Genomic DNA, 24,585 nt, shown 5'->3' on the forward strand with positions numbered 1-24,585 from the left:
CTTTCTTGTTCTAATGTGCAACACTCCTCCTGTGAACTGACCTAGTTATTTTGGTATAATTTTGCTTTTTTGGATGCAGCTAGAAAAGCAGTCTGTTCAGAGTCCTATGTGTTCACAACCCATTTCTGCTGCAGGACTCTCAAAATGTTTGGGATTTTTTCCTAATTGCATATCAAAGTATAAATTCAGATATAAACTTCTGATAGCTTTAAGAAGTGCAGGGGGATTTAGGCTGGCCTTACATTGTCATCACAGGTATTAAAAGCCTGAACAATTCTGGTCTGTAGAATAAGGCTTAGTCTCCAGTACCTCTTTTTCTGCTGACAAAACATTTATCCTTGGAAAAACAACCGATCTGTGAGATACAGTCTCTAAAAGATAAGTCACTGGTAGGTCTTGCATTATCTCTCCAGGCTCATGTCACATGTCAATTTTCTTGCTAGGTTGTTTTCTATACTTATTTTCTGATACCTGAAAGTATCATTTCCTGATACTTGAAGCTTGAAAGGTCTTGAGTTTATACACAGAATTTTCAGTTGGTAATCTAATACCCTGTGCATTATATGTACAGCATTTCCAAGCAATTACTTTCCTTTAGAAATTCCTCTGTAAATACAATTTTGAGTTGCTAATGCTGTAAGCTTAGTTCTTCATTTGACTTACTAACATGGGTGCTTTATATAATGTTATTTGGAGAGGAAAGAAAAATAGAAGGCCTTTAAAAAGTGGCTTTCAGTCTGGAATCAAGTGCAGAGCAAGCACTCAAGCTGATCAGTGATGGAGTCAGGCAGCACAAATGCTCCCCAGTAAGTCGCCACCTTTGCTAACTGCCTTATTTAGCAGACCAGTGTAACAGTGGTTAAAACAGCAGTTTCTGGCACTGTTTACCTATTGCTACTGCCCTAATTAGTTGCACAAATAACAACCACAGTGGAAAGCTGGCTTAATTTGGGTTGTACACTTAATGACCTCCAGGTGACATATTGCCAAAGCTGAGTTATATAAATTGAAGTATCAACAATTTCAATAATTTTGGTGTGTTCACTTTTGGTAGGAATGTTTTCACACAGTTGGAGAGCGCAGAAGTGTGTTACGCTACTCTGGTCCCAAATGCCAGGTTAATCTCTAGCAACTCAAAGCAGCAGTTCTGAAGTTTCAGTATGAAATTGTTCAACTTTTTAACAACTCCAAACCTAAGTGTAGAGTCCTGTTTAAAACAGCAGGAAGACCTCTCTAGTGTGACTATAGAATAAGGCTGTAATTATGCTAAATCAAAAATTATCCTAAAATTTCCAACTTGCTGAACTCATGAGTGTATTCCCTAAGTTTTGTCATATTGGAATATATTGGACTCCAGTCTAATTTTATATAAAAATTCAACTTTTAATTGTATTGCCATTTTGCATGCTGGTGCATGGGTTACTAGAGCCTGTCTATTTTTGCTGTGTGATTGACTTGAAGTTCAGTACAGGATTTGCATACCACAGAGAGAAATCTGTAATCTACAGTATTAGAGCAAAGCCAGCTATTTTCAGCTAATAAACTGATTGTGAGCCGATTACCAATTAACGTAACAGCACCTCAAACTTCAGCCATATTTTCACAGGATGAAGAGCACAAGCATCCACAATTATGTAACTGGAAGATTTTCAGATTAATGTGAATGCAACTGTAGCAGTTTGCTCACAAAGACAGTATTACAAATGTCTGTATCCTTTCTTTCAAAGAATTTTTTGCTGTTAAAAAACACTTTCAAGGTTCTTATCATCACCTGGAGTATGTTACTTTTCTGTCACATGGATAACCTTGTGTTTCTGACTGTGTACATTTTAAGCATACTAAGAGTAAGAATTCACATGGCTGCTTTAAAATGTAGTGCTGTCCTAGCAAATAGTTTAATGCATTTATTTCTCCTGTGCAGTGAATGCTCTTTGAAATGTCAGCCTGAAGGGCCTTTTACAACAGTGAAAGTCAGCCTGTTTTAACTAGAGATTGTAAGGCAGTGCTAATAAACCCATTCATATTATTACTGCAATTGCATTAAATATTTAAAAAAACCAAACAAACAATCCCCTGAAGTGACAGCTGCAAATATAAATACAATAAATACTTCTAGTAAACTAGAAAAAAATCCCTCACTTGTTTGAGGAAAAATTCGAGGCCAAAAACAAGATTTAAATGATAAAAAATAATTCCATAAACACTCACTTATCACTTGATATGCTGCAGTCTATAATTGTTCTTTTGCTAGTGTTGACTATTAAGAAAGGCAGCTGTATTGTCGAGGTCAAAGATGGAGGGCCTTGATTTTGCTGTTCATTTTGCTGATTTCTTTGTACCAAGTTTTTAAATGCTATTTGCTGTAAAACAAAAGAAAGAAAAAATTATCATTGACAATGAAAGGTCAGACATTAGTGTTTCTAGGAAATGAAGCCTCATAGGTCTTGTTTACTAACTCTCAATACCTTAAGTAATCTTTTGTCAAAAAGTGAGTTATGGCCTTCCTCTTGGCACTAGTGAAGCTCACCAGGAGCAGAAGTTAAACCAAGTTTTTGCACATATACTATTGACTCTATCCTCCCTCACACTCCCTGGAGAAGAAACAAGAGAGGAGCAGTAAGGCTTGCTGGAGATGCTTCCCCAATCCCTTTGAAAAGGCTCTGGAGTCAGAGGTCTTCTCTGGTACTTTTTATGTGTAATTACCTCAGGGTACGAGATAGTTACACTGAAACAAAAATTCCCCAACTTCCCATATCTATAATTTTTATTCTCTTTCCCTTCTCATCCATCACCACCTTCTCTCTTTCAAAATAGTTAGTTTGGAAATTCTCCTCTGGAAGTTATTAAGCAGGTGCTGTTTGTGACACCACTCACTGCCTGCCAATTTCTTATATCTGACTGCATGTGTATGAAAATGTGTGGGTTTAGGAAATGTTATTTGAGGGACTGGAAGTCAGTGTACTTACCCACCTGAGGCACTGCTTCTTCCATTTAAGGGGAAAAAGATGGATAGAATCCCAAAGGACTAGTAAACCCTTTGGCAATCAACACAATCAGGGCAATAAAAACAGTTGTGGACAGTAAGGGAGTCAATTCTGTCAATGTTTGGACAAAAAGAGGGCCTGAGTTGCCTTATTTTCACCAGTGTAATTTCATGCTACTGTTGGAGGAACTGCTGATGTATTGGGTCCAACAGATAGAATTCCAATTGTACCCTAAGTAGAGAAACAGCTTTTGATGATGAACAAAAAAGTTTTGGCGAATATCAATTACATGAAAATTGTATCAGTGTAGTGGAACCAGGAATAAAATACAGCCTTATTGCCTGTAATCTCATAAAATCATTTCATTACATTTAAACTACTAAAAGTCTGCACAGACTAGAATGTTAAGGAATGCTCATAACTATATTTTTAAAATGTTACTTTATAAACAAGATGCATTTGAAATGTATTTCAGCAATTAAAGCCAAAAGTCATATCAAAGGTATGCAACAGAAGATAAAGGTGTTGGATTTGCCATCCTTCCACTCTTGAGATCTAGATATGTCTATATCCCCCAAAACAACTCTGCACACATTTACACAAGTTCTGTTACAAACTTCATAGCTTAGGTCAAAAGAAAATTTGAAGAATGACTCAGGGTAGCTCTGGGGGAACTTTGAGTCAACAAAGGGGACTTGTGAGTTGTTCCCATTCCCACTGAGGTTGGCAGAGCTTCAGCAGAACACTGAGGAAAGCTTGTGGCACACAGATGGAGCATGCTGGTTTACAGCAGGCAAAACTGAACCACAGAGTGTCAGCAAGAGGTCCCTCTACCAGAATCCAGAAAGGTCACAGAGGTCAAACTTCATTCATTAGTATGTCACAGCTGTTAGTTAAATCTAGGAAGAACTTCAGAGGGTCTAATGTGTTGGATTTGCACTTGATATTTTCATTTATGGGGAAAAAATTAAAATTAAATATACCTGCAGTAGCAGTTCCTGCAATTGGGCTCGCTTCTGTTTTATCCTTTCAATCCGCTTCTGTTTTTCTATCTTAAAAGATAAATGCAAATGCATCAAGATACTTAGTTACCTTGTCCATTCCCCTGTACCAAACTGAACAGGCTTTCTTTGTAAACAGGGGCAAATTGCATGGGCATAAGAGTTCCCCCATTAAACAGGTCTGGCAGACTGTAATGTCTTTCTTTGTCAACAATTTTAACTCCAGTAAGGATTTGATTACTACAAGAGGCTATTATGTCCCCCCTCCAATTCTGCCTCTTCTGTCTTGCACTGAGTGCCAATTGGCACCAAATCAAACACTTGCTGGAGGAGATGCTTTAGGTTTTTTTCCTTCTGCCCTCCACTCCTTTGGAATTTTGCATGTCCCACTGTTCTTCTAGCTGCAAGCTACTAGACATAAATACATGGAGGCTGGGCTTATGATCACCTATATCTTACTAAAAAAAAAGTGACCTCCACTTTTTATTTGAGACTCGATTAAACTGAGAAGACTGCAGCAAAAGCAAGGAGTAGAGGTAACATTTTCTACAGGAGCACAGTCTCTTGCAGCAATTTAAATACTGCTGGTTGATGTGGTCAAGCTGCTGTACCTGGGACACGCAGAGCTGAGACAGGGCAGTGCTGACCCTACAGGTACAGCAGTCTAGGTGTAGTCTTTTAAAACTTAGCTGGCCCAAACTCCTCTATCTTATTTACAATGCTGCTTTGTGGTGGTGCCCTCCTCACACACTTTAAAATGCACCTTTCAGATGGCTTTCTGTGCTGGGACTCTTCAAACCAGTAAGCAGTAGTACAGATTTCAGATTTATCATGAAAATCATGAAAATTTACAGATTTTCATGTCATTCAGGCATGGTTTCTATATAACAAGCTCTTTTGCACTGATTTTTGTACTGGTAATCTTATTATGGATTTAAACTGTAAGAACAGTTGCCACTTTATACAGCTTTAAAACCAAAATTAATTTTGATTTTCACACCATGAAAATGCAGCTTTGTTTTACATTCTTTTCTATTATGTCAGAGGAAGCAACATTTTTTGAAAAATATGCCTGGCTTCCATTTTGTGCATGTGTAATTATAGCTGAAACAGTGAATTGCATATGATTATTGAAGATGAGACCATGAAATTCAAGCTCCATATTTGTAACAATAACCTATACTGGAGACAATGCATTCACATGAATGCATACAAAATGTAGATTTATCCAGAATTTAAAAAACATCCTGAAGCATAATGATTGAACACATACATTCTCCTTGGATGGATGTATTTTTCAAGTTGCTGTAATGGACAAGGACAGTAAAAGCTTTTCTCTTACCACATCTAGAAAGACAATTGATGTAAATGAGCCTGCACAAAAAGAGCTGCTGGAGAGGCACCCACCCACCTTTTAAGATATCTAATGCTCAAATGTCACAAACTGAGATGTATTTCCAGACAGCCATTACAGCATGCTACAATAAATACAGTGACTTGTGCTTTTTATTTATAGCACATTTGGCCTGAAGGACAGGCAACATTTGTGCATATAAATTCTGGCATCCCAGTAAAAAAACACTGTAACTCTTAGCCTGCTGAAAAAATAATGGAAATAACTGATAAGTAGTAACTTTTTTTTGCTTTCTCTGGCAGTTCATAACTAGTATTTGACATTCCAGCAGGAATTATTTTTCAATTTAATTTCCTTTGAATTATATTTCCAAGTACAGATATTAATAGAGAATTGGTCTAACTTTAAATGTGAACCATTTTGTGAGCATAACTGAACTTTCTTTTGACTTTCTTCTGCTTAATCCAAGGTACTACAGACTTTAATCTTAAAAATAATCCTGATTTAATCAATGTCCATTTTTGTAAGGTAAAGAGCTTGGCTTTTTTAAAAAACTAAATGTAATGTATACTAAATGAAACTGAACTAAGTATATACAAACATATTTTTTCAGCTTATTCCAATATCAAAATTTGTATTTTCATAGAGCACAAGAATCAAAACCAATCAGGTTCAAATTGAGAAAACAATCCCTCTTCTAAAGAGCAACTCAATTATCACAACATGTGAACAAAACAGAATTTCCCATGTACATCCCTTTACCTCTAGATTCTGACATTCCTGAGCTGAGTTTGTAGGAAGGCCGATCCATCGAATTTCCTTCTTCTCCTTTGAAATTATGTTCATTGCCATCAGGACGTTGAGGGCATCGTAAACTCTCCGTCTAATATTTTTCTGATCATAAGCCTGCTAAGAAAACAATACAACAATAATTACAACAAAAGAATTTAATTAAAAAAGGAAAAGCAATTGAACACATCCTCCACAGACATGGAGAAGATCAAATGCCAAAATGGCAGTTCTGGTTAGAGTGGTGTCAAACCATGATCCTTCATCTGTGATGCCCCTTGGATACCACATGAGCATGCTTGGTTGCAAATGGAAGCTTCAGGCCTTCCTGAAGCATCTCTGTAGGAAATTCCATCATGGCAAGTCTGGCACAGTCAAAAAGCCTGACAAGACCACATATACAAGAGTAGCTTTTCTTAAAGTTAGTTATGTCAGTGGATTCCTCTACTTTGTTTATAATTTAGAGGGAGTTCAATTCTTCATCTTAATTCTATATTTTTATGTTTCAAAGGGTAAGTCTTTATATTTGAGAACCAGTTAAGTGGGAGTTAAGGAGAGTATAGACTGTGTCAGGACAGTGCAGAAACAGAATTCCATGATAAAACAGACAAATCTGTATTGGTATAACAAAATTCAACACATATTTGCTTACTGAATCTGTTGCTAGGTGGCTGTTAGAATTTGTGAATTCTGAAACGAGTTCATCAGCTACTTCGTTGTATGAAGTTGTTCCTTTACGTTGAACTTTTTCACAAACTTTCATTGAAAAATGCCTCAGACCCTTCCCATTTTTATCTCCTTTCTTGCTTCTCTTACTGAAAAGAGAAAAGCGTTATTTTAATACATTGAATGTTAATAGGCTACTTTGTTGCACAGCAAAAGGTCTACTTTTTGCCACAGGAAACTGGACTATCTAAATGAAAAATAAATCTTCTGCATCAGTTTCTTGTTTCTTACAAGTTGGCAAAAAAGTGTACTAGAGCCCCTTCCCCTTCTTTGACTATTTCTACATTGATAGCATTTGAACACATGTTGCTGGGAAGCTGCTTAAAATGGATTTTTAAATTCATCTCCAGGTGGTCTCACAAAAGAACAACGAAAAAAAAGAGGAAATCGCAGGGTGCTTATGTGCCTGGAAGCCAGGTTTATGTGGATCTCTGATGTGTGTGCCTAAAATAGAAAGGCTCAGACATCCCTATTTAAAATACAGCAGGAGATACTAAACTTGGTCATTAAGGGAATTAAAATGTATCCATCACAGAATATATCTCTCTATATATATATACACATCATAGCATATATACATACATACACATCTATCCTATGATGTGTCCATCACAGAATAGATACAAGAATCTCTTCTGTGGAGAGTAAGTACATATTCATTGGGTTTTAAGGTGCCAAATTAAGAACTGGCAAACTGTCAGGGTTATTTTCCATTCCCCTTCTTCCAGAAAAGCAAGAGCTTAGGTAATGGTAATAGAAAAAAAACAAACCAGGAGCAGTTGTTTTTATCACACAAACTAGATCTGGATGCGTAATTCAACAGAAGTCTTTAAAAAGTTCAGCTGTGTTGTTTTTGGGGTTTTTTTTCTTTTTTTTTAATTAGTCTCATGTGTCTGTTTTCATGTGTCTCATGTTTTTCTTTTTTTTAATTAGTCTCTGAAAATGTGTTCCAGGGAGAGCTATTATTTTACAGAAAAATGGCCCCCATCAGCAGTAAAAAGCTAAAGAAACTATTGAAAAAACAATAATGGTTTTCAAAATTGTGAATGTGTTTAGGAAAACAGAATACAGGTAAAAGAAACAAAAACAAGTAAAAAGGAACACCAGCAGACTTAAAAAAACCCCCAACACAGCTTTGATGTGAAGGAGTGAAAACTCCTGAAAGCAGGAACTGGACAGTTGTCTTTCTGAAAGGCAAATCTGAAGTAAACCAGGTGTGACTCTATACATAAAATACATTCAGTAACACTCACCTTTCTGAAAAATCTGACTCTATAATTTCTTGAGTCCGTTTTCGCTCCCTAAGACAAGACAATTCAAACTTAAGTTGAAAATAACATTATATCTGTAGATGACTAAAATCACTGTATATGGGGCCTAGCTGGTTCTAGTGTTTGCTCTTACATGTTTACTGAAAGGGAAAAATACAACATACAGAGCTTGACAAAATTTGAGGCAAGGTAGTTAGGACTCATGGAGGAAGTTGTTGAAGCTCACTGCCAGACAAATTCTGTTCCAAATTTTACCGTGCTTTGACCATAGGAATTGACACTTCAGAAAGCAGGGCATGTTGATTCTTTGGTTTAGCAAGCTGTGACCAGACAGTAGAGTTTGTCCCTCTTCTGGGTGCTGAAAGAACATCTGCCTAGCCTCCACATTTCACAAAATTTGCAGGGAAAGAGTAATTTTTGACAACTCCTTCCTAAATAAAATCAGAACTAAGTGCATTCAAAAGGTATTTCAGGAAATGAACATACTCAGCAAAAAAATTCAGCTTAAAAACTGTGTGGCTAGGCCTGCAATTTATTGACTCTCTGCAGGAGAATACAGTAATTGGGAAGTACAACCTATGACAGACCTTGCTTACAGAGTAAAATGGAGAAAGTCAAGGTACGAACATTGCACTCTCATTTCTGCTCTTTACTACATGCTCCATTTCCCACCTCTGTTGTTATAAAGGTAATACTGACATTCATCACTGATTAGAAAAATTAATCTAGATGCAGAAATATATTACTTTTTCAGAGGCAAAGAGGCAAACATCTCTTTTGAGACAGCTAAGCTCAGCTGTACTGATAAAATGCCAACAAACAATGTAAAGACCAGATTTAATTAAAAGAGATAAAGTCATGTTTGGCTGGAGCACCTCAGAACCCCATGAAACTTGTTGTTAATGTAGCATAGTAACAAAAATACTACACTGATTATATTTAAAGTTTTCTACTAGAATTTATTAAATGCCTGTTGAAGTGTTTTTGATAATCTCCCCCTGTAGGCACCTGCTGCTGTGCTTAATAGCAGTGCTGCATAGATATACCACGAACTAATGGAAAAAATAAAGGCTTCTTTTAACAGGAGTTGTTGTGACTCTCCATTTTCACCAAGAAACAGACACTGTCAGAAACCACAATTAAAGCAGACAGTGAAGTGACTGGTGCTTATAATTTGTGTTCACATGCTCCAGATATCAGAAGTGCCTCCCAGTCTGAAAAGCACATGCCATATACTTCATTTAGTTGTGCAAGAACTAGAAACTGTAAGTCAGCATATAGATTCAACAGTATAAGCAATGGAAAAGATCAGAACAGATGCTCAGACATCTTTAAGTGAGACAAAAGCCTTACCCTGGGACCCAGCCGGAAGCTTCTGTTATGTGTGTCTGTGTGACCATTGTTGGAGTTGGGTTATACGGACTCCCAATCAGAACACTCCCTGAACTGGTCAGTCTTTGTGGTGTGCTTATGATCTGTAAAATTCAGCAATAAAAATCACAGCTCTCTTAAGAAAACAGAGGTTACTACAGCCCAAAATTCATACTAAGCATTGCACTAAGAAAAGTAATAATAATTCTGTACCAGAAGTGGTCATAACATACAGAAAAGATGGCATCAGAAGATCTTCATACAGTAAAGTCATTACAGTGCTGCTAATTTCCTATTAATTGTACTGTATTACTGTGTTACTCATATGGACAAGAACCAGACAAATGATTCCAAATAATTCCTAGGTATGGCAGATAGTATCTCTATCTATAGACATCTAGTTGTTTCTTCATGAGTACATCTAAGCAACTTCTTGATCAATGTAATCAATATGACCTTTTTTTCTTTCCAATGAATTTGGCTCTTGTAATTGTCTATACCAAATACAATCTGAGCTGCAGGCAAAGCATTCCCTGCAGTTTCTAGCATTCACAAGACCCCAAGGCACTCTGGCAACTAATTGTGACTACAGAATTCAATGTAAAGTCTTTTCGATATAGACAGAATTTATCTGGTGAAACTGTAGGTGAAATTGCAGGTACACTGGTTAACACCAGGACACCCAGTCTCGACTTCTAAATCACATTCCAGTTAATTTTTCAAAGTAGGTCACCAAATTATTTAAATAATATTTAAAGTGAAATAGTATTGATTATCTAATCTTTAAAATAAACCACATTTAATTATTTTGATTCCATTATGGTAAGATTCATACCAAAGCTGCTTGGACAGTGCTTTTTACTCTTATACCTTACATAAATTTTTAAAACTTTGTTTTACTTTACTCCATTTATTAGTAACATTTGAGTAGTGACTGTACTAAACTTTGTAGTTTCCTTTACTATTTAACTTACCCATCATCTGTGTAAGCATCCCAAGGCACTCTGGTAACTGTTTTAAGTATATGCTTGTTGTAAGTACACAGCAGATATATAGGTACTGCAAGTGTATGTGTATATATATGCATATATATATATATGAACTACAGATAAGTATACAGAATTTGTTTGCTATCCATCATTATTGTTTAGAAAAGCATAAAAATGGCATGTGAAGAATTCCCCATCTCCCTAGCTCATTGAGCATTATTTCACATCCCCCCTGGTACATGTTGTGACTACATACATGTCTATTTTGTCTTAAAGACATACATTGATCTAATTTATTGTTTGCAAATGTACAGTTTGGCAGAACCGAGGAAAAAGAGAATTTTAGAGAAACCAAAACACAGGTACAGGTTATGTATTGATTTCTGGTCCTGGTTGATCCTGGAGACCCAAAGGCGCCTAGCTTTACCCCTCGCAGGAAGGCACGGGAAAGGTGTCACTTCCGTCACCTGACTGCCGCTCCGGCCTGAGGCAGGAAGGCGTCCAGGGCTGATGGATGGTTTGGAGCCCGGCGGAGCGAGCGCGGCCGCGGCCGGCAGGTGCCGATGGTCCCGGGGCGAGCGAGAGCCCGGCCCGGCCCGGCCCGCGCCGCCCTCTAGCGGCAGCCGCCCGCTCCTGCACCACGGCACCCGCGGCCCCTGCGCTGCTCCGAGGGACCCGCAGCGGCCCCAGCGGATGGAACCCACTGCGGGTAAATAAGGCCTAAAGAAGTAAATTAATCAAGCAGGGCGTCGCTGACACAGGTAGATGCTAACATCTAACTGATGAGGGAGCGCTAGCATTGCCACTGCCGAGAGCCCGTGAGCATTCGCTTTTAAACAGCCTGGCACAACACAGCTGGGTGTCTCAGAAAGCCTGCGTTAATGGCTATTTCTTAAGAAAATGTTTTCTGAATATAGATCTGTCCTTGCAAAGCATCTGAGTAGAAGAATAAAAAAAATTTAAAAAAAAAAATAAAATGTGTGTCTCGCATCACGCAGTAGCTTTTGCAACTTCTACCTGCTATAGAATCAGAACTGCAAGCAGGGCTCATTGAAACCAAAAGCAGGGCTTGAGAAGTCAGTCAGAAGAGTAGGAACTGCATGAAGTGAGCGCTCTCCCTGTTGTGGGCTATTTACTGCGCTGCCAGGACGCATCCTCAGTGGCAGAACTGTTCCAGTGCAGTGCCACAGGGCACAGGCCCCAGCGCTGATGCACTGAGCTGCTCCTGGCAGGCAGCCCCTGGCCAGTGCTGGGGGCAGAGCTCTGCGAGCAGGGAGTGCCACGGGGGTGGCTGTGATGTGCGTGCCCCTCTGCCCAGCTGGACAAACCCCCCACAGAACAGCAGACACTGCTCGTGTGAAAAAGGCCCAACACCATTTTTACAAAATGCATCAAATGGTTCTGCACTCAGGCTGAGTGCTTGGCAAGAAGGTATCAGGTTGCTAGAAACTGTTCACAGCATTGCCTATTTAGTTCTCTGACCACCAGAAAATCTAATTTTCTCAAAACTAGATCCAAAATCCCTGGAGCATCAATATACACATACAGTTATCATGGACAGGAAAAGAGTTTTAAGAAGAGTAATTTCAACAAGTTTAGAATTTCTACCAACACATCAAAGACACTCTTACAATGCTGGAGATTTACTGGTGAGAACATGACTTAAAACATTCAAGGAGTGTCAATAATCAGGGCTTTTTCTTAATATATTTTTGAGTAATAGTTAAAATGTCAGCTGGTAAAGCTGTTTCAATTTCCATTCAAAGCCAGAAGATAGGTACCCCCTAAGGGCACATACAAGAGCATTGCTGGGAGTGGCAGTTCTGGCATGTCAGGCCTGCCGTGCCCCCAGGTCAGCACCCTCCCATCCAGGTGGGGCACTTTGTGGCTGAGGCAGGAGGCAGCAAGTTCCTCGAGTGTTCCTGTCTTACACCACCAGGAAGTCACAGCCAGTTACACAGGCTGGGGTTGCAAAACTTACCATTTGGGGTCCAACATTCACATTGATTGGTCCCAAGGTTTTTGGCAAAATCTTAGTCGGAGAGTTGGTGCTGGAAACTGGCAATGCGATTACTGAAATATTACCTAAAAAGGGCGGTAAAAGGACAGTTTTAAATTACTTCCTTAGTAACCTGTGGAAAACGCTTTGGCAAACTCTCACACAATTCTAGCATTTTGGAATTGGCTTTGTTGTCTCATCTGCTGCGAACACATCATCATGTAACCTCCAGACCTCTCAGCAGATGTCACATGGACATCTCACAAAACTACACCTTCACTATTTTACTTTCAAAATGGCATGTATTTTATTTCCAGAAACAATTCATTCTTGCTTAAGACAAAGAGCACACAGCCTGACATTCCTCATCATTAGCAGTGAAAATAATGAGAATACTTTTAAAAGAAGCCAACATACAAATCCTATTTACAATCTTAATCACATTTACAAAATATGAATCCATAAACCTCCAAAGCCTTAACCATTCCTCATCTGACTGTCCCAGAGCGTTCCAGTCATTGATGATGTAAGCCAACCACAGCCTGTCACTGTACAGATGGAGAAAGTGATGCCTTTACAACTCATCTATGACCAAAGTCACAGAGCAGGCAGCTGGATGTCACAATAAAATCTCCCATGCCATCTCCAATGTAGTGTGTTCCCATCCCAAGATGTTTATCACCTTTGTGATCCCAAACTGCTCATGGACCTAAGTCATCCTGTCTACCAGAGAAGGGCAGCTCTGTGTGGGGGCTGATAGCCCCAAAATACTGCTGCTCCTCCTCTATCCCAAATTGCATCTTGTATCTCAATTATTTGGAATTAATATTTAAATCAAAACTGTTGCAGCACCACCACTACCCCCCGAGTGTTCAAACTGTTGTGCACAAGCCTCTCAAAGCCCTGAGCACGCACTGTGGTGGCAGCAGCTCCTTTCTCTGTGACAGCTTCAAAGCAGGAGAGCTGGGATCAATCAAACACCAGCCCCCTTCCTACAACAGCCTGATCCAGTGTGGGGAGGGATGGGCTCTGAGGCACAACCAAATATAAGGAAGAGCTGCCGCTGCCTGATAATCCAGAATCAGCCTGGGTCTAGCTGGGGTCATGAGGACAAGGATTGGTTCCTGGAGAGCTACTAATGTTCTCTGGCACTGCAGACCACAGCTGAAGGCATCTGAGGTGACAGGTCCCTTCAGAGCAGCACAGGCACCAAGCCCTCCTCCCACAGGAGCCAGTCAAGACTCAGCTTAGCCCACATGGCCCAAGCTGACTCAGTGGTGTTACACATCTCTGTTCCCCTGTCTCTGTTCACATCACCTCTTCACCTCCACTGCCCAATTTTATTTTCTCACTTGGTCCTGAATCACGGTCTTGTTTTCTACATTTTATTTTAGGATACCTATGTTTTCCATTAGGTTACTGAAAAATGATAAATTCAACAAAGTAACTTCTGTGCAACAGGAAGCAGAGGCAACACAAGTGAGAGAAAAAAGATCTTATCTTCTGTAGTTACAGCACAAAAGTAGAAAATATGTAGATTTATGCTAAGTCTCACCTTCTCACCTGAATAAGAAATATTTGACAGATATATGATATATGAGAAATACAAACAAATTGAGACTAGGATGTTCCAATGTTCTGTATTGTAATGTTATGTTGTAATGTTAAAATTATAATGTTATGTTTTGTATAGCTTCTGTTGGCATATGCAGTAATACTACTACATAATATTAATTTTCCAAAAGGCAAATCTATGTCTGAAAACATCTTCAGAAGCAGCTTGCATCTCTGCTCAATAAAATGAATGAATTATTCAGTCATGTAACTCACCTAGAAAAACAAATATAAACCTCCTACACTTGCAAACCCACCTGCCCAGTAAATCTTTGCTCTGTTATGAAACACCTTTTGTGAGGTAGTGCCAGAGAGCACAAGACAGTAATTCATGATTTACATACACTGTGTTCCCATGCTGAGCCCAAAATAGCTCTCTTAATAGAGAACAGTTTCCAGTTTTACTTTTGCTAGGGGATTCTGTCCAGGATTTCCCAAGCTGTGACAGCATATTCCATCAAAACCTAGTCTCTCCCCTCATTCCAGGCTTTTGCCATCAATGATGTGTCACTTCCCAGTACTGCTGTAGGAATTTTCCTCTTTTCTGCTGCATCTGAAACTTTTGATCCCATTATCTCCAATTCTCATACTATTTCTCCTTGCCCCTTTTCTTACCAGGGAAAAGAAAAATTACTTTCTCTGGTGCTGTCAGCGTAAGGTCACATGGCCAAGTACAGTACAATTGTAGAATGTTGGGTTTGGCTCCCAGCTCTTTTACCACAGAGCTACAGCACAGAGCTGTCTCCAGCAGCACTTCCCAGCCTGCAAGGGGCACTGGGCTGCCACATTTGTCTGTGCCAGCGTGGCCACGTGGGGCTCCCAGCACTGGGCAATGAGCACAGCAGCACGGCCAATGCACACAGCCACCATCTCCAGCACTGGGCACGGCTTGCTTCCTTCTCAGCCTGCGCCACGCAGACTGGGATCCAGGGGATCCAGCTGCACCTGTGATTGCTTTGAACATTTGTATGGATGTACTTCTCTCATACACATGTGCAGACCCATGACCAAAGCCACACAAACCCACCAGATTTACTGAGCAGCCCTGGAAAAACCACTAGTAAACCACTAATTAGCAGCTACTGCTGCACTGGGCCCTCATTTACAAGGCTCCCTGGAAAAAGGAATACAGGCACCATTGGGGTAAATACAAGGGTCATTCAAATGACTTGATCTTGATTTTAAAAAGATATTTGCTTACAAATGGTGTGTGTTCAAATGTCAATAAAAAATATTTTAACCTTCTAATCCCTGCACAAATACCTCATTTGGCAGCAGTGTTGTCAAAACAATCTTAAGAGTTGACCAAGATTTCATAGAAATGTTTCCTTATCCTTGTTCTTACTTTCAATTTTCTTCATTGGCAAATATAAATATGTGAAAGTGTAGATTTTTAAATACAGATAGGATGAAAAAGAACCAGTTTGTTTTTATGAGTGAGGTATTTCTTATTCACAGTGGCCAAAAAGAAAGAAGAACCAAATTTTTCACAGTAAGAGGTTGCTCTTCGTGTTTGTCAGTAGTTGAAAAAATAGTAAACAGAAAGTTTTACTAATTACAACTAAAATATTCCTCCCTACCATTTTCTTTTTCTCCCAATAGCATCATGGTCCGGATACTCATGTGACTTCAATTGCTTCAAATATTATTATATTATATAATTATATTATTACATTATTATATTTAGGAGAAAGTAGATGTGACAAAACATTCAACAGATTTCTGTATTCAGCTGAAAGCAGAAATCTCATCAAAGTAACTATATATACTATCCTAAAGCAACTGCAAAGGCTTTAAACATGACCAAATTCTAAATAAATGCCAAGTCTTAATAACACCCATCATCTGGGGACAAAAAAGATTACACTGATTTATGTCCTGGGGCACAAGAGCAGTGAGTACAGTGATAAGCTGCACACAATGAGACCCATCAGCCTTGAGTCACGGTAATCTCACTGCATGGATGGAAAAGGTCAGCACAGATGGATCAAACTGGAATGATTTGTATAATAATACTCAATTCTTACATAATGTTTCTCAGCAGTACTTTCAAGGCACAAAGGAGGTCAGCATCATTATTCCCCTTTACCTATGGAAATCCAAGCACATGGGAAAGAAACCCACTTAAAACTCTCATAGGGAGGCTTTAACTGCAATGCACAGAAAGCCATCCCAAACTGAGCCTCCTTGGCACTGAAGCAAATTCAGAATAACAATCTTGCAGTGGATATATGTATGTTTCTCTCAGAACAAAAAGCACTTTGCTTCTACATAAATTATTTTTCCATCCTTCAGTCACCACTATTGTTGCTTCTCAGAGAGAGAAACCAGTGTTGCTATAATTTCTTATTTTAAAAAACCATCATCACTACATGACTATTATTCTTCCTGGCATTTGTGCAATAATTTTACTGGTGCACAAAAATAAAAATTCAGTTTAAATGATCTACAGCCTCAAGCAGTCACAGATAAAGTTATTCATGTTTATGTACATGTATGCTCACATGCACACACTAAGAAGCTCACCAAATCAGTTTAAATCATTATGTGCCACCCTAAATAGCTTAATTGCACATAAACATGCACTCCTATACACAAATACAAAACTAAAGAGATTCTAGTGATTTTTTTTCCCTGTATAACTAAATCTGTTAGGTCTGCAGCTTAGTTGCAAAGATAATCAGAAACAATGTCAACTGGAGAATCTATAGAATCTGTCACAGCCAGTTTGAAGGAGACCATGGCTGATGGGGAGCACAGCCCAACCAGCTGGGGTTACACACAATGCATACATCAACAAAAAAAGCCATTGAATTTTCAAACAAAACACCAGGGAAGTGTTGGTAATTTGGATTTCATATTCAGAGCTCTAAACAAATGTCCACTTTCATAAAGTGTCTCAATGAACAGCCATTTTTAATAATACAGCCTACAGCTTGATGATGATGGCAGAAACCCCAGCTCAGAGTTGTGAGATATCAGCATCCCTTTAGGATATTTTGCAACAACATATGTGATGTGTCCTCAGGGTCCTCTATTACACTAAGACATTTACTTATCTCCAAGATCAGTACCATTAGAGCATGTAGAAAATCTGAATTATTACCACGTTCTTAGTACACATGTATTTTCTTGGTACATTTCTTAATTTGTGCTTTGCACAAAATTACTGGTTTACAAACCTAGCTTCAAAAATCCCATAGAGATGAAATCAAAGAGATCTGTAGAAAAGAAAAAATAAAATGGGGCAGACAGTATTTCAATGTACTTCAGGCTTATACAGAGCAGTACAATTTCAGTCTTTTACTGTCCAATTTGAGACAAATCTACACAAGTTAACAGCTGTATGAATCTGAAGGTACCAGGCACAGGCCTATGGATAACTGCTTCTGATGTCTTGCTCATTTTAGCAGATCTCTTCAAGCATACAATGAAGTACTACTATTACAGCAGCGCTGTGCACTAAGTTTTTAAAACAGCAACTCCAACAAATCAGGGACCCTTGGGACTCTAAGCTGGCACAGAGCCCTGAAAGCTGCACACATCCCTGTGCATGCACAGGTTTTATGGGGCAAGGGTAACACAGACCCACCTTCTGCTTGGGATCACCGGGAAAAGAGTTTGATTTTCCATTGTTGTAATAGATGTGAACAGGAAAACTTCAAAACTTTGTTACAAAACTTCAAGCATGTAATTTAGTGACTGGGAGTGTCTCCCAAACAGATTAACTTTTAAATCCTCATGGTTACACCTGAAACTTTTTATCATGAACTCTACAGCAGGTCTAGTACAATTCATCACAGCTTGCAACCATTACCCCAGACCAAAGCAGAGTTGCCACTATCCAACTCATTCACAAACCAAATTACACCTGCTGAGGACTAACTTGAAATATTCTATTGAAACAACTTAATTAAATGCGCCAACTCCACAGAGACATTTTGCCACTTAAACCAGAATTTTGCATGAATGTTGAATGCAGTTCCTTAGTTCCAGTCAATCAACCTTATTGGACATCTATTGTTGACAAGTTCTGTCAACACCCAGGAGAACATCAGTCTTGATAGCATGGGTCCTCCCAGGAGTATCTCTCAACAGGCACAATTCATGATGGAAAACTAGGAGAATACCTAGTTTTTACTTAAGTTTTTACTTAGGTTTTTATTACCTAAGTAATACATACATACAGATCTATCCCCAAGGCTACAAACAGCCATCTGTGTTCTACAAAACTTGAGAGGAAGCATCTCTTTTACATTCAGCAACCCAAGAATATTCATTTACTAAACAGTGAGAAGTAAAATTAAAATGCAGGTCTCCTAGAGGAACAATTTCAGTCACTAGTAATTTCAGGTATGGAAATGAAGCACAGCCAGCCCAGCCCAGCCTGTCACAGCTGAACAATTTTGATTGCAACAATAAGAATCTACTATGTCAAAGACCAAGTGAAAAGGACTTTCAGAAAGGAGATACCCTGACAGTGCTGCATGGGCTACTGAAATATTTTATCCAGTGGTGGTCCTTGCACAAGCAGTCCCTGGCATTTGATGAGTACCACAGCCATCAGTCAAAAGCCATCTACATGTGGCATTCCCTCTCAGATCCAATGAGTGCTCATTTCAAGCAGAAGAAACAAGCTCCAAAGAGAGAGGCTTTTAGCCAAAAGAGCCTGTTACCTATGAGATAAAGGCAACACATATAGGGAAGTGAATTGTCTGTTGAACTAGAACTATTCACCAAAAAAAGTGAACATTTGAGTTAATGCTCTGCTGAACACTGTGAAATTTCTTCTAGGCACACATAGGAAAAAAAAAATCTGGTTCCCTTCAGAATTAGGCAACAAGACTTTTTATGGCGATTACAAATTTGGATGTATATGCTTTGATTCTTCAATCATCACATTTAAAACATCAAATTCCTTAGTCAATTTGCATTGCATTTATATACACTGGTTACTGGAAATATTTTTTACCCTAGACATCATCTACACAAGGAATAAAATCAAATATTGAAAGTATTCTAAAAAGCCTGAATGAAAAAAAGCTGTAGCAGGAAGATGACAATATTCACTAACAAACACAGGAAACAAGCTATAATGAGAAAACTGAATCCCCAAATAAACCAAACAACCTGTCAACCTAGTTAGAAACATTAATTCAGATTTAAAAATCAGCAAAAGTGACACAGCAGTACTCTAAGACTTACAGATCAGATTGCAATACCTAAGCAGTCTATGAGCATTAACTTCTGTAGCAAAATACACCTGGAAAACACCCAGAGGCTGTGCATGGACCCTAAAGGTAAAAAACACTAAAGGTAATGGTGGGAAAGATAAATGGAGCCTGATAAACACTGCAATGGCATCAACAGAGTCACTCTGTCAAGATGGTTCAGGGGAAAAACTTCTGGAGAAAGGAGATTTTGAAAACAGCCTGTGAATGGAAGAAAAGCAGAGAAATCCATTTTGAAGTGCAAGGGTCACGTGATCAGCTACTTTGATTAGGCATTTTTAGTGAGACAAAGACAGAAAGTTTCCCCAACAACAATTATCTTGTGGTGTTAAAGCTGTATCTGTGTGAAACAGAAACAGCAACAGCTGACTTGGTGTCAGCTGGAGAAGCATCCTCAAAGAGCCAGGCTGCTGTTACTAGGCAGTGACTCACCTAGAGCAGAACAGCATTTTTCAAAATTTGACCCAGTAAACCTAGAATTTCACAACAGATTTCATAGAAAAATAAAAGATCAGGGCTCATTAGTAAAAAGGAAGATATTTTGCAAGGAATTTTCTATGTGCTCAAGGTTCAGCACAGGAATCTGAAGTGTTAAATTAATGCAATAGTGTTTGTGCTAGAGGCGAATAAACATGCACCACAATTATATTTCTGGAAAGAAAAGAAAGATGCAACTTTTTTTTTAAGCAAAGATTTCTAGCCCTTGAAGTCTGATGCTTTCTAGAAGGTCTTCATTAGAGCAAATGGCCTCTCCCCTTTGCTCTTGAACATATCATAAATCCATCATGCTTCAGTCTAAGAATACTATGAAGGCGTATTATAAATAGGCCCAGGCATGTAGCAATGAATTGCCTTTAATTTTACTATAGCAAATTATTTAATTTAAATAATGTATACTAAAAAGAAAAACAAAAACCAAACTGCCTTCACTAGGAAGCTCACAAAGCCCTGTTAAGAGCTAGTGGATTTGAACATCTGTTTGGACTTTTCCCCCCTCCTTAATTTCCAGAGTTCAGCAACGGACATGCCAAAAGAAGAAGTAAAGGATACTTTAGACTGAAAGTAGGAGACACAGCTTAGGTAATGGCAGTATCTGTACAAGTTTTCCCAGCTTTGATGGAATATTTGATGTTCTAAGAAGAGCAATCCATTGTGAATGTTTTATTTCAATAAAGATGGCAACAATTTCTAATTATACCTCAAGGTTAAAAAAAGTCCCAAAAATCATTAGATCATAGCATTTTATAAAATACACAAAAATGAAGGTAATAATGAATCCATCATCCCAGAAAGCAAAATCTGATAAAGAATGGGGTATGGGTCACTGGGATATTCCTAACATTAATGACCCATGTTTTATAAAGTTATTCAGTTCTTTTCTGGACAAATCAATTGCTTGTTTTAGAAATTATTTGAAAATGTTCCACTTAGTCTTTTTCCCTAGCATCACAACACAATCACAGAACAACAAAGCACAAAGGGTAACATGCAATAAATAGTTCTCAAAGGCCTCCACCAGTTTGTCATGTTCTGCAAAGTTTAGAAAACTAGGAAGATACTGTAGCTCCAGCCAGTTTCTGTTTAGATTATCTAATTTTTTCAGTCTCTTATGTTTAATGGCATGAGCCAAAAATCAACCTTCCTGCTACTACATACATGTAGTGGATTACACCAAACCAGTATTTAATTAGAAAGGTTGATTGAAATATTTCCTAAACTGAAAATCCTTGAGTTTTCTAATATAGATAAGGAGTTTGTTTTACTGGAATACCATAGCTGTTATGACTGATCATAAATTGTTTTTGAGTCAAAAATGATTAATTGAGAAGTCTTAAGATAAAACAGAATAGGACAAAATATAATTATTATTGTAAATTGTGCAGAACATTTAGAAGTATGATATGATGCTTAGCCTTCTCTGTTGTTTTGACTACAACAGACTCAGGGAACTTTAAGAGTGGGGCAGAAATCAGGAAATTCAACATATTATTCACCATCAAGGAAGGAATAAAAGAGCTTATTTTATCCTCTTATTATTTTTACTACCCCCTATTTTCCCCTCTGAAATTCTGAAGATTTTCCCATCTTTGCTACTGACACTTACATGCCAGTATTAAACAACTACCAGTGGCAATGTATGAGATATATTTTGAACATATAAATTCTGAGTATCCCAAATATGAATCAACCATATGCAGTGAAATAAGTCTTTATGTATTGAATAAAATTCTCTTACCTTTTGTTGGACTCTGGTTCTGATCTATAAATCCTTTCAAGTCTCCATTTGTGGAAGTCACACCAACCTGAACAAAACATTTTTGAAGTCTTAAAACACGATAAACCTTTCTATGTTTTCTAATATGCAACTAACAATATTATGAAAGCAACTTTCTGCATTATGAAGCATCATAGTCCTATGGAGAGTAGAGTCTAACAAGGGCATGACACTCAGGGCAAGGTATGCAGGACATTAATTGTGTATATATGAAGATAAACTCTATTTTTAACTAAGTTGTTACCTCAAAAAACACGGTGAATATTCTGGCCATGCACTACATATGATCCAAACAGCCCATTCTGGCTATTATGGTGTAAGGCACAGTAGCCTCCAAGTCAAAGGCAGCAGATGCCACCAATAACACAGCAGAAATCCGCCCATGTCCAGTTGCCTCAGTCCTAAGCTGCACGGTCTTCAGGTCTGAGATGTGCCTATTGATGCATTCTAAATATATTCCCTAGTATTCAGAGACAGACTGATTTACTGAGGGTAAGTTACTGGCAACATGAAAAAATTAAATCTTACACAAAATAGTGCAACTCAGACCTTGGCATGCACACAAAGCATAGGAAAGTGTAGTTTGTACAGAAAAATACAAGATCACAGCTCCTGGATGAGGAAGGGAAGAGATGGGAAGTCCCTCATATCTCAACCTCTTTCTAAAATATTATAAAATTTGAGTACTTCCATATATCAATGGGACAAAGGGTTCCACTATCCAAGTTAAAAAGGCAATCATATGATGACAGATCAAACGTTTTGCTTAATTTTACAGATGTATATAGCAGTAATGGAACCTGTGCTAGGGCCACTTGAAGCGTTTTAAAACACTCAAGTTGGAGCATCATTTAATTTTAGGTAAATAAAACAGTATCTACTTAACTAAAATAAACTACACAAGACAAAAGAATACCTGGTATAAGCATTCAGCCTCTTAATTCTGATCAGAGACTTTGTATTCAGCAAATAATTTTTGTAGGGAAAGATCTGCATACAGCATTGTGGCAGATTCTTGAAAATACTTCTACCAAGATTTCTTCCCCATCAGGAGACACGTAAGAACTGTTTCTGCATTACCCTGATTGTAAAACACTGCCCAAAGGAGCTCAGTTATGTGTTTCTATAAACAAGCGCTTCCAGACGCTCGGTACAGCTCCTCAGTTTATCTCAGACATTGTCAGTATCGGACTGGCTCTTTCCTGCCCTTCCTGGCACACCCAGCTGGACCCTCCTACAGGCGCTTGGGCTGCTGCGGTGTCCCCAGCGGCTGTGCCAAAGAGGGGTGTCCCATTTTCCCTCCCACTCCCGGGCTGTCTCCCAGCAGGTGGCAGCGGTGCAGCAGCGATGCAGCGGGGCTGGGGAGGGCCCGAGCAGGAACGCCCGGATTGGAGTAGAGCGAAGGAAGGACGACATAAAAACAAAACAAAACGTCTCCTCAGCACTGTTTGTTAGCAGATCCATAGGGAAAAGAGTGGCAGTCCAGGATCTCTTGTGCTTGGGCACAAGGAATGCTCGTGTGGGAAGAGGCCACTGCAGTTCCTTACACTGAGGATGTGTTCTTGAGATGTTTAAGCAGAGCCTGGGAACCACAGAGCAAAGCACTGCGAGGCTGCTGCAGCGCCCAGCCAAGGGGAAGAGGCTGCACTGCTGGCTCACACCTCTGCTGCCTGCACACAAACCAGTGTCAGTCCCAGGACCCCTGCCTGCCTCTGCAGCAACTAGAACAACACAAACGGGAGAAATTTTCAATTCAGGGAAATAATAGGGGTCCACAGAGATAAATACCACATTAGATTAAGGGCCTCAACTCGTTCCAAGAGAAAAGATTACAAGGAACATCTCCAAAGACAGCACTGAAATTTGTTCACAATTGAACATTCAGCTCTAGGTCAACAATTGTATATTTCCCTATTAATTCAGATCAGTGTTTTAATCAAACACAGAGGATAACATACATATACAGTGTCAGAATGAAAATTCTAAGTTTTACATTTAATTCTCTGAAAGATTTAGAAAGAAATGCAACAAAGTATTTGGGAGATTTTGTGCGTTTCTTGTACTTCAGTGATCCAAATGACACAAAACCACAGAACTTCAGTTTGCACAGAAATTCATTACAATTGTTCTAGTAGCACATTTACAAATACAAGCACTATTCTTAATTTTATAATCCTTGCATCTAAGTTTATAAGAGCTTGAAAACAAACTTGAATTTCATGAGAATTGAAGTGAGAAATGTGGCAGACCTAAAGGAATTTGTTTCTCTTGCAGAAGAATGATCCGAACCACGCCCTCAAAAGAAGCAATATGTGATGCAACATTACGATACTGCTGCACAGCAAGACCTTTATAGGATTCCATCTCAGTGTTCAAGTGTCCCAGGCCACATTGTTATCTGAGACAGACCACACACTGCTTTTGGGAATCTTGTACTGTAACAACTCCTAAATTGACACTGGCAAAAAATCCAATGCTTCACTGGTATAATTTGTTACTTTCTGTACTGCTCATGACATACATTTCTACTTTATAACATTGGCCCAGTGTCCAGATTACTAAGCATGGCAGGAGCTGGACTGGGTATGGCAGGAGCTGGACTGGGTATGGCAGGAGCTGGACTCCCACTTCTGTTCATCTGCAGCACAAGGAATCCAGCCACGATGGGAGAAGAAGAAAGGATCTTTGCAGACCTACTAAATATCTTTGAGGTTTGTTTGCCTTTCCTGTTAGGTGACTAAGTTTCCAAACAGGGTAAGGGGAAAGAAAAAAACTCACAGCCAGTCTTGGATGGGGCCAACTTCCACGAGCAGCTCTTGTAGCTTGCCTTGCAGCACAGCCTTCTCTACTTCTTGGCTGGGCAAGTCTCCGTGACCAACATCAGCAGTTAAACTTTCTTCCATGCAGACATGCGATAGGAGAATATCACAGCCATTTAACTGGCCTTATCTAGGGCAAGACAGCCACCCTCTGAGAAGCAG

The 24,585-nt window shown here is 38.9% G+C and overlaps 1 protein-coding gene across 10 annotated transcripts in view; it reads right to left on the reverse strand.

Moving 5' to 3' along the window:
- TFDP2 (transcription factor Dp-2) overlaps positions 1–24,585 on the reverse strand; it is a 51,891-nt gene that overhangs the window by 12,908 nt on the left and 14,398 nt on the right. For 3 of the 10 annotated variants that reach the window (XM_086844981.1, XM_086844989.1, XM_086844988.1), the window contains exons 3-10: positions 21,566–21,632; positions 12,467–12,570; positions 9,479–9,600; positions 8,108–8,155; positions 6,781–6,943; positions 6,102–6,248; positions 3,968–4,036; positions 2,209–2,360 (exon numbers count right to left, since the gene is read on the reverse strand). In XM_086844981.1, the coding sequence (XP_086701107.1) occupies positions 2,209–2,360; positions 3,968–4,036; positions 6,102–6,248; positions 6,781–6,943; positions 8,108–8,155; positions 9,479–9,600; positions 12,467–12,570; positions 21,566–21,632 (872 nt within the window). Of the gene's footprint in view, positions 1–2,208; positions 2,361–3,967; positions 4,037–6,101; positions 6,249–6,780; positions 6,944–8,107; positions 8,156–9,478; positions 9,601–12,466; positions 12,571–12,951; positions 13,055–21,565; positions 21,633–24,585 lie in introns of those variants that run through there. The other 7 variants (XM_086844982.1, XM_086844990.1, XM_023933161.2 and 4 more) reach the window with 6 other exon arrangements.

Source organism: Cyanistes caeruleus, chromosome 10 (genome assembly GCF_971803275.1).
Source record: "Cyanistes caeruleus chromosome 10, bCyaCae1.hap1.1, whole genome shotgun sequence".
Lineage (NCBI taxonomy): Eukaryota > Metazoa > Chordata > Aves > Passeriformes > Paridae > Cyanistes > Cyanistes caeruleus.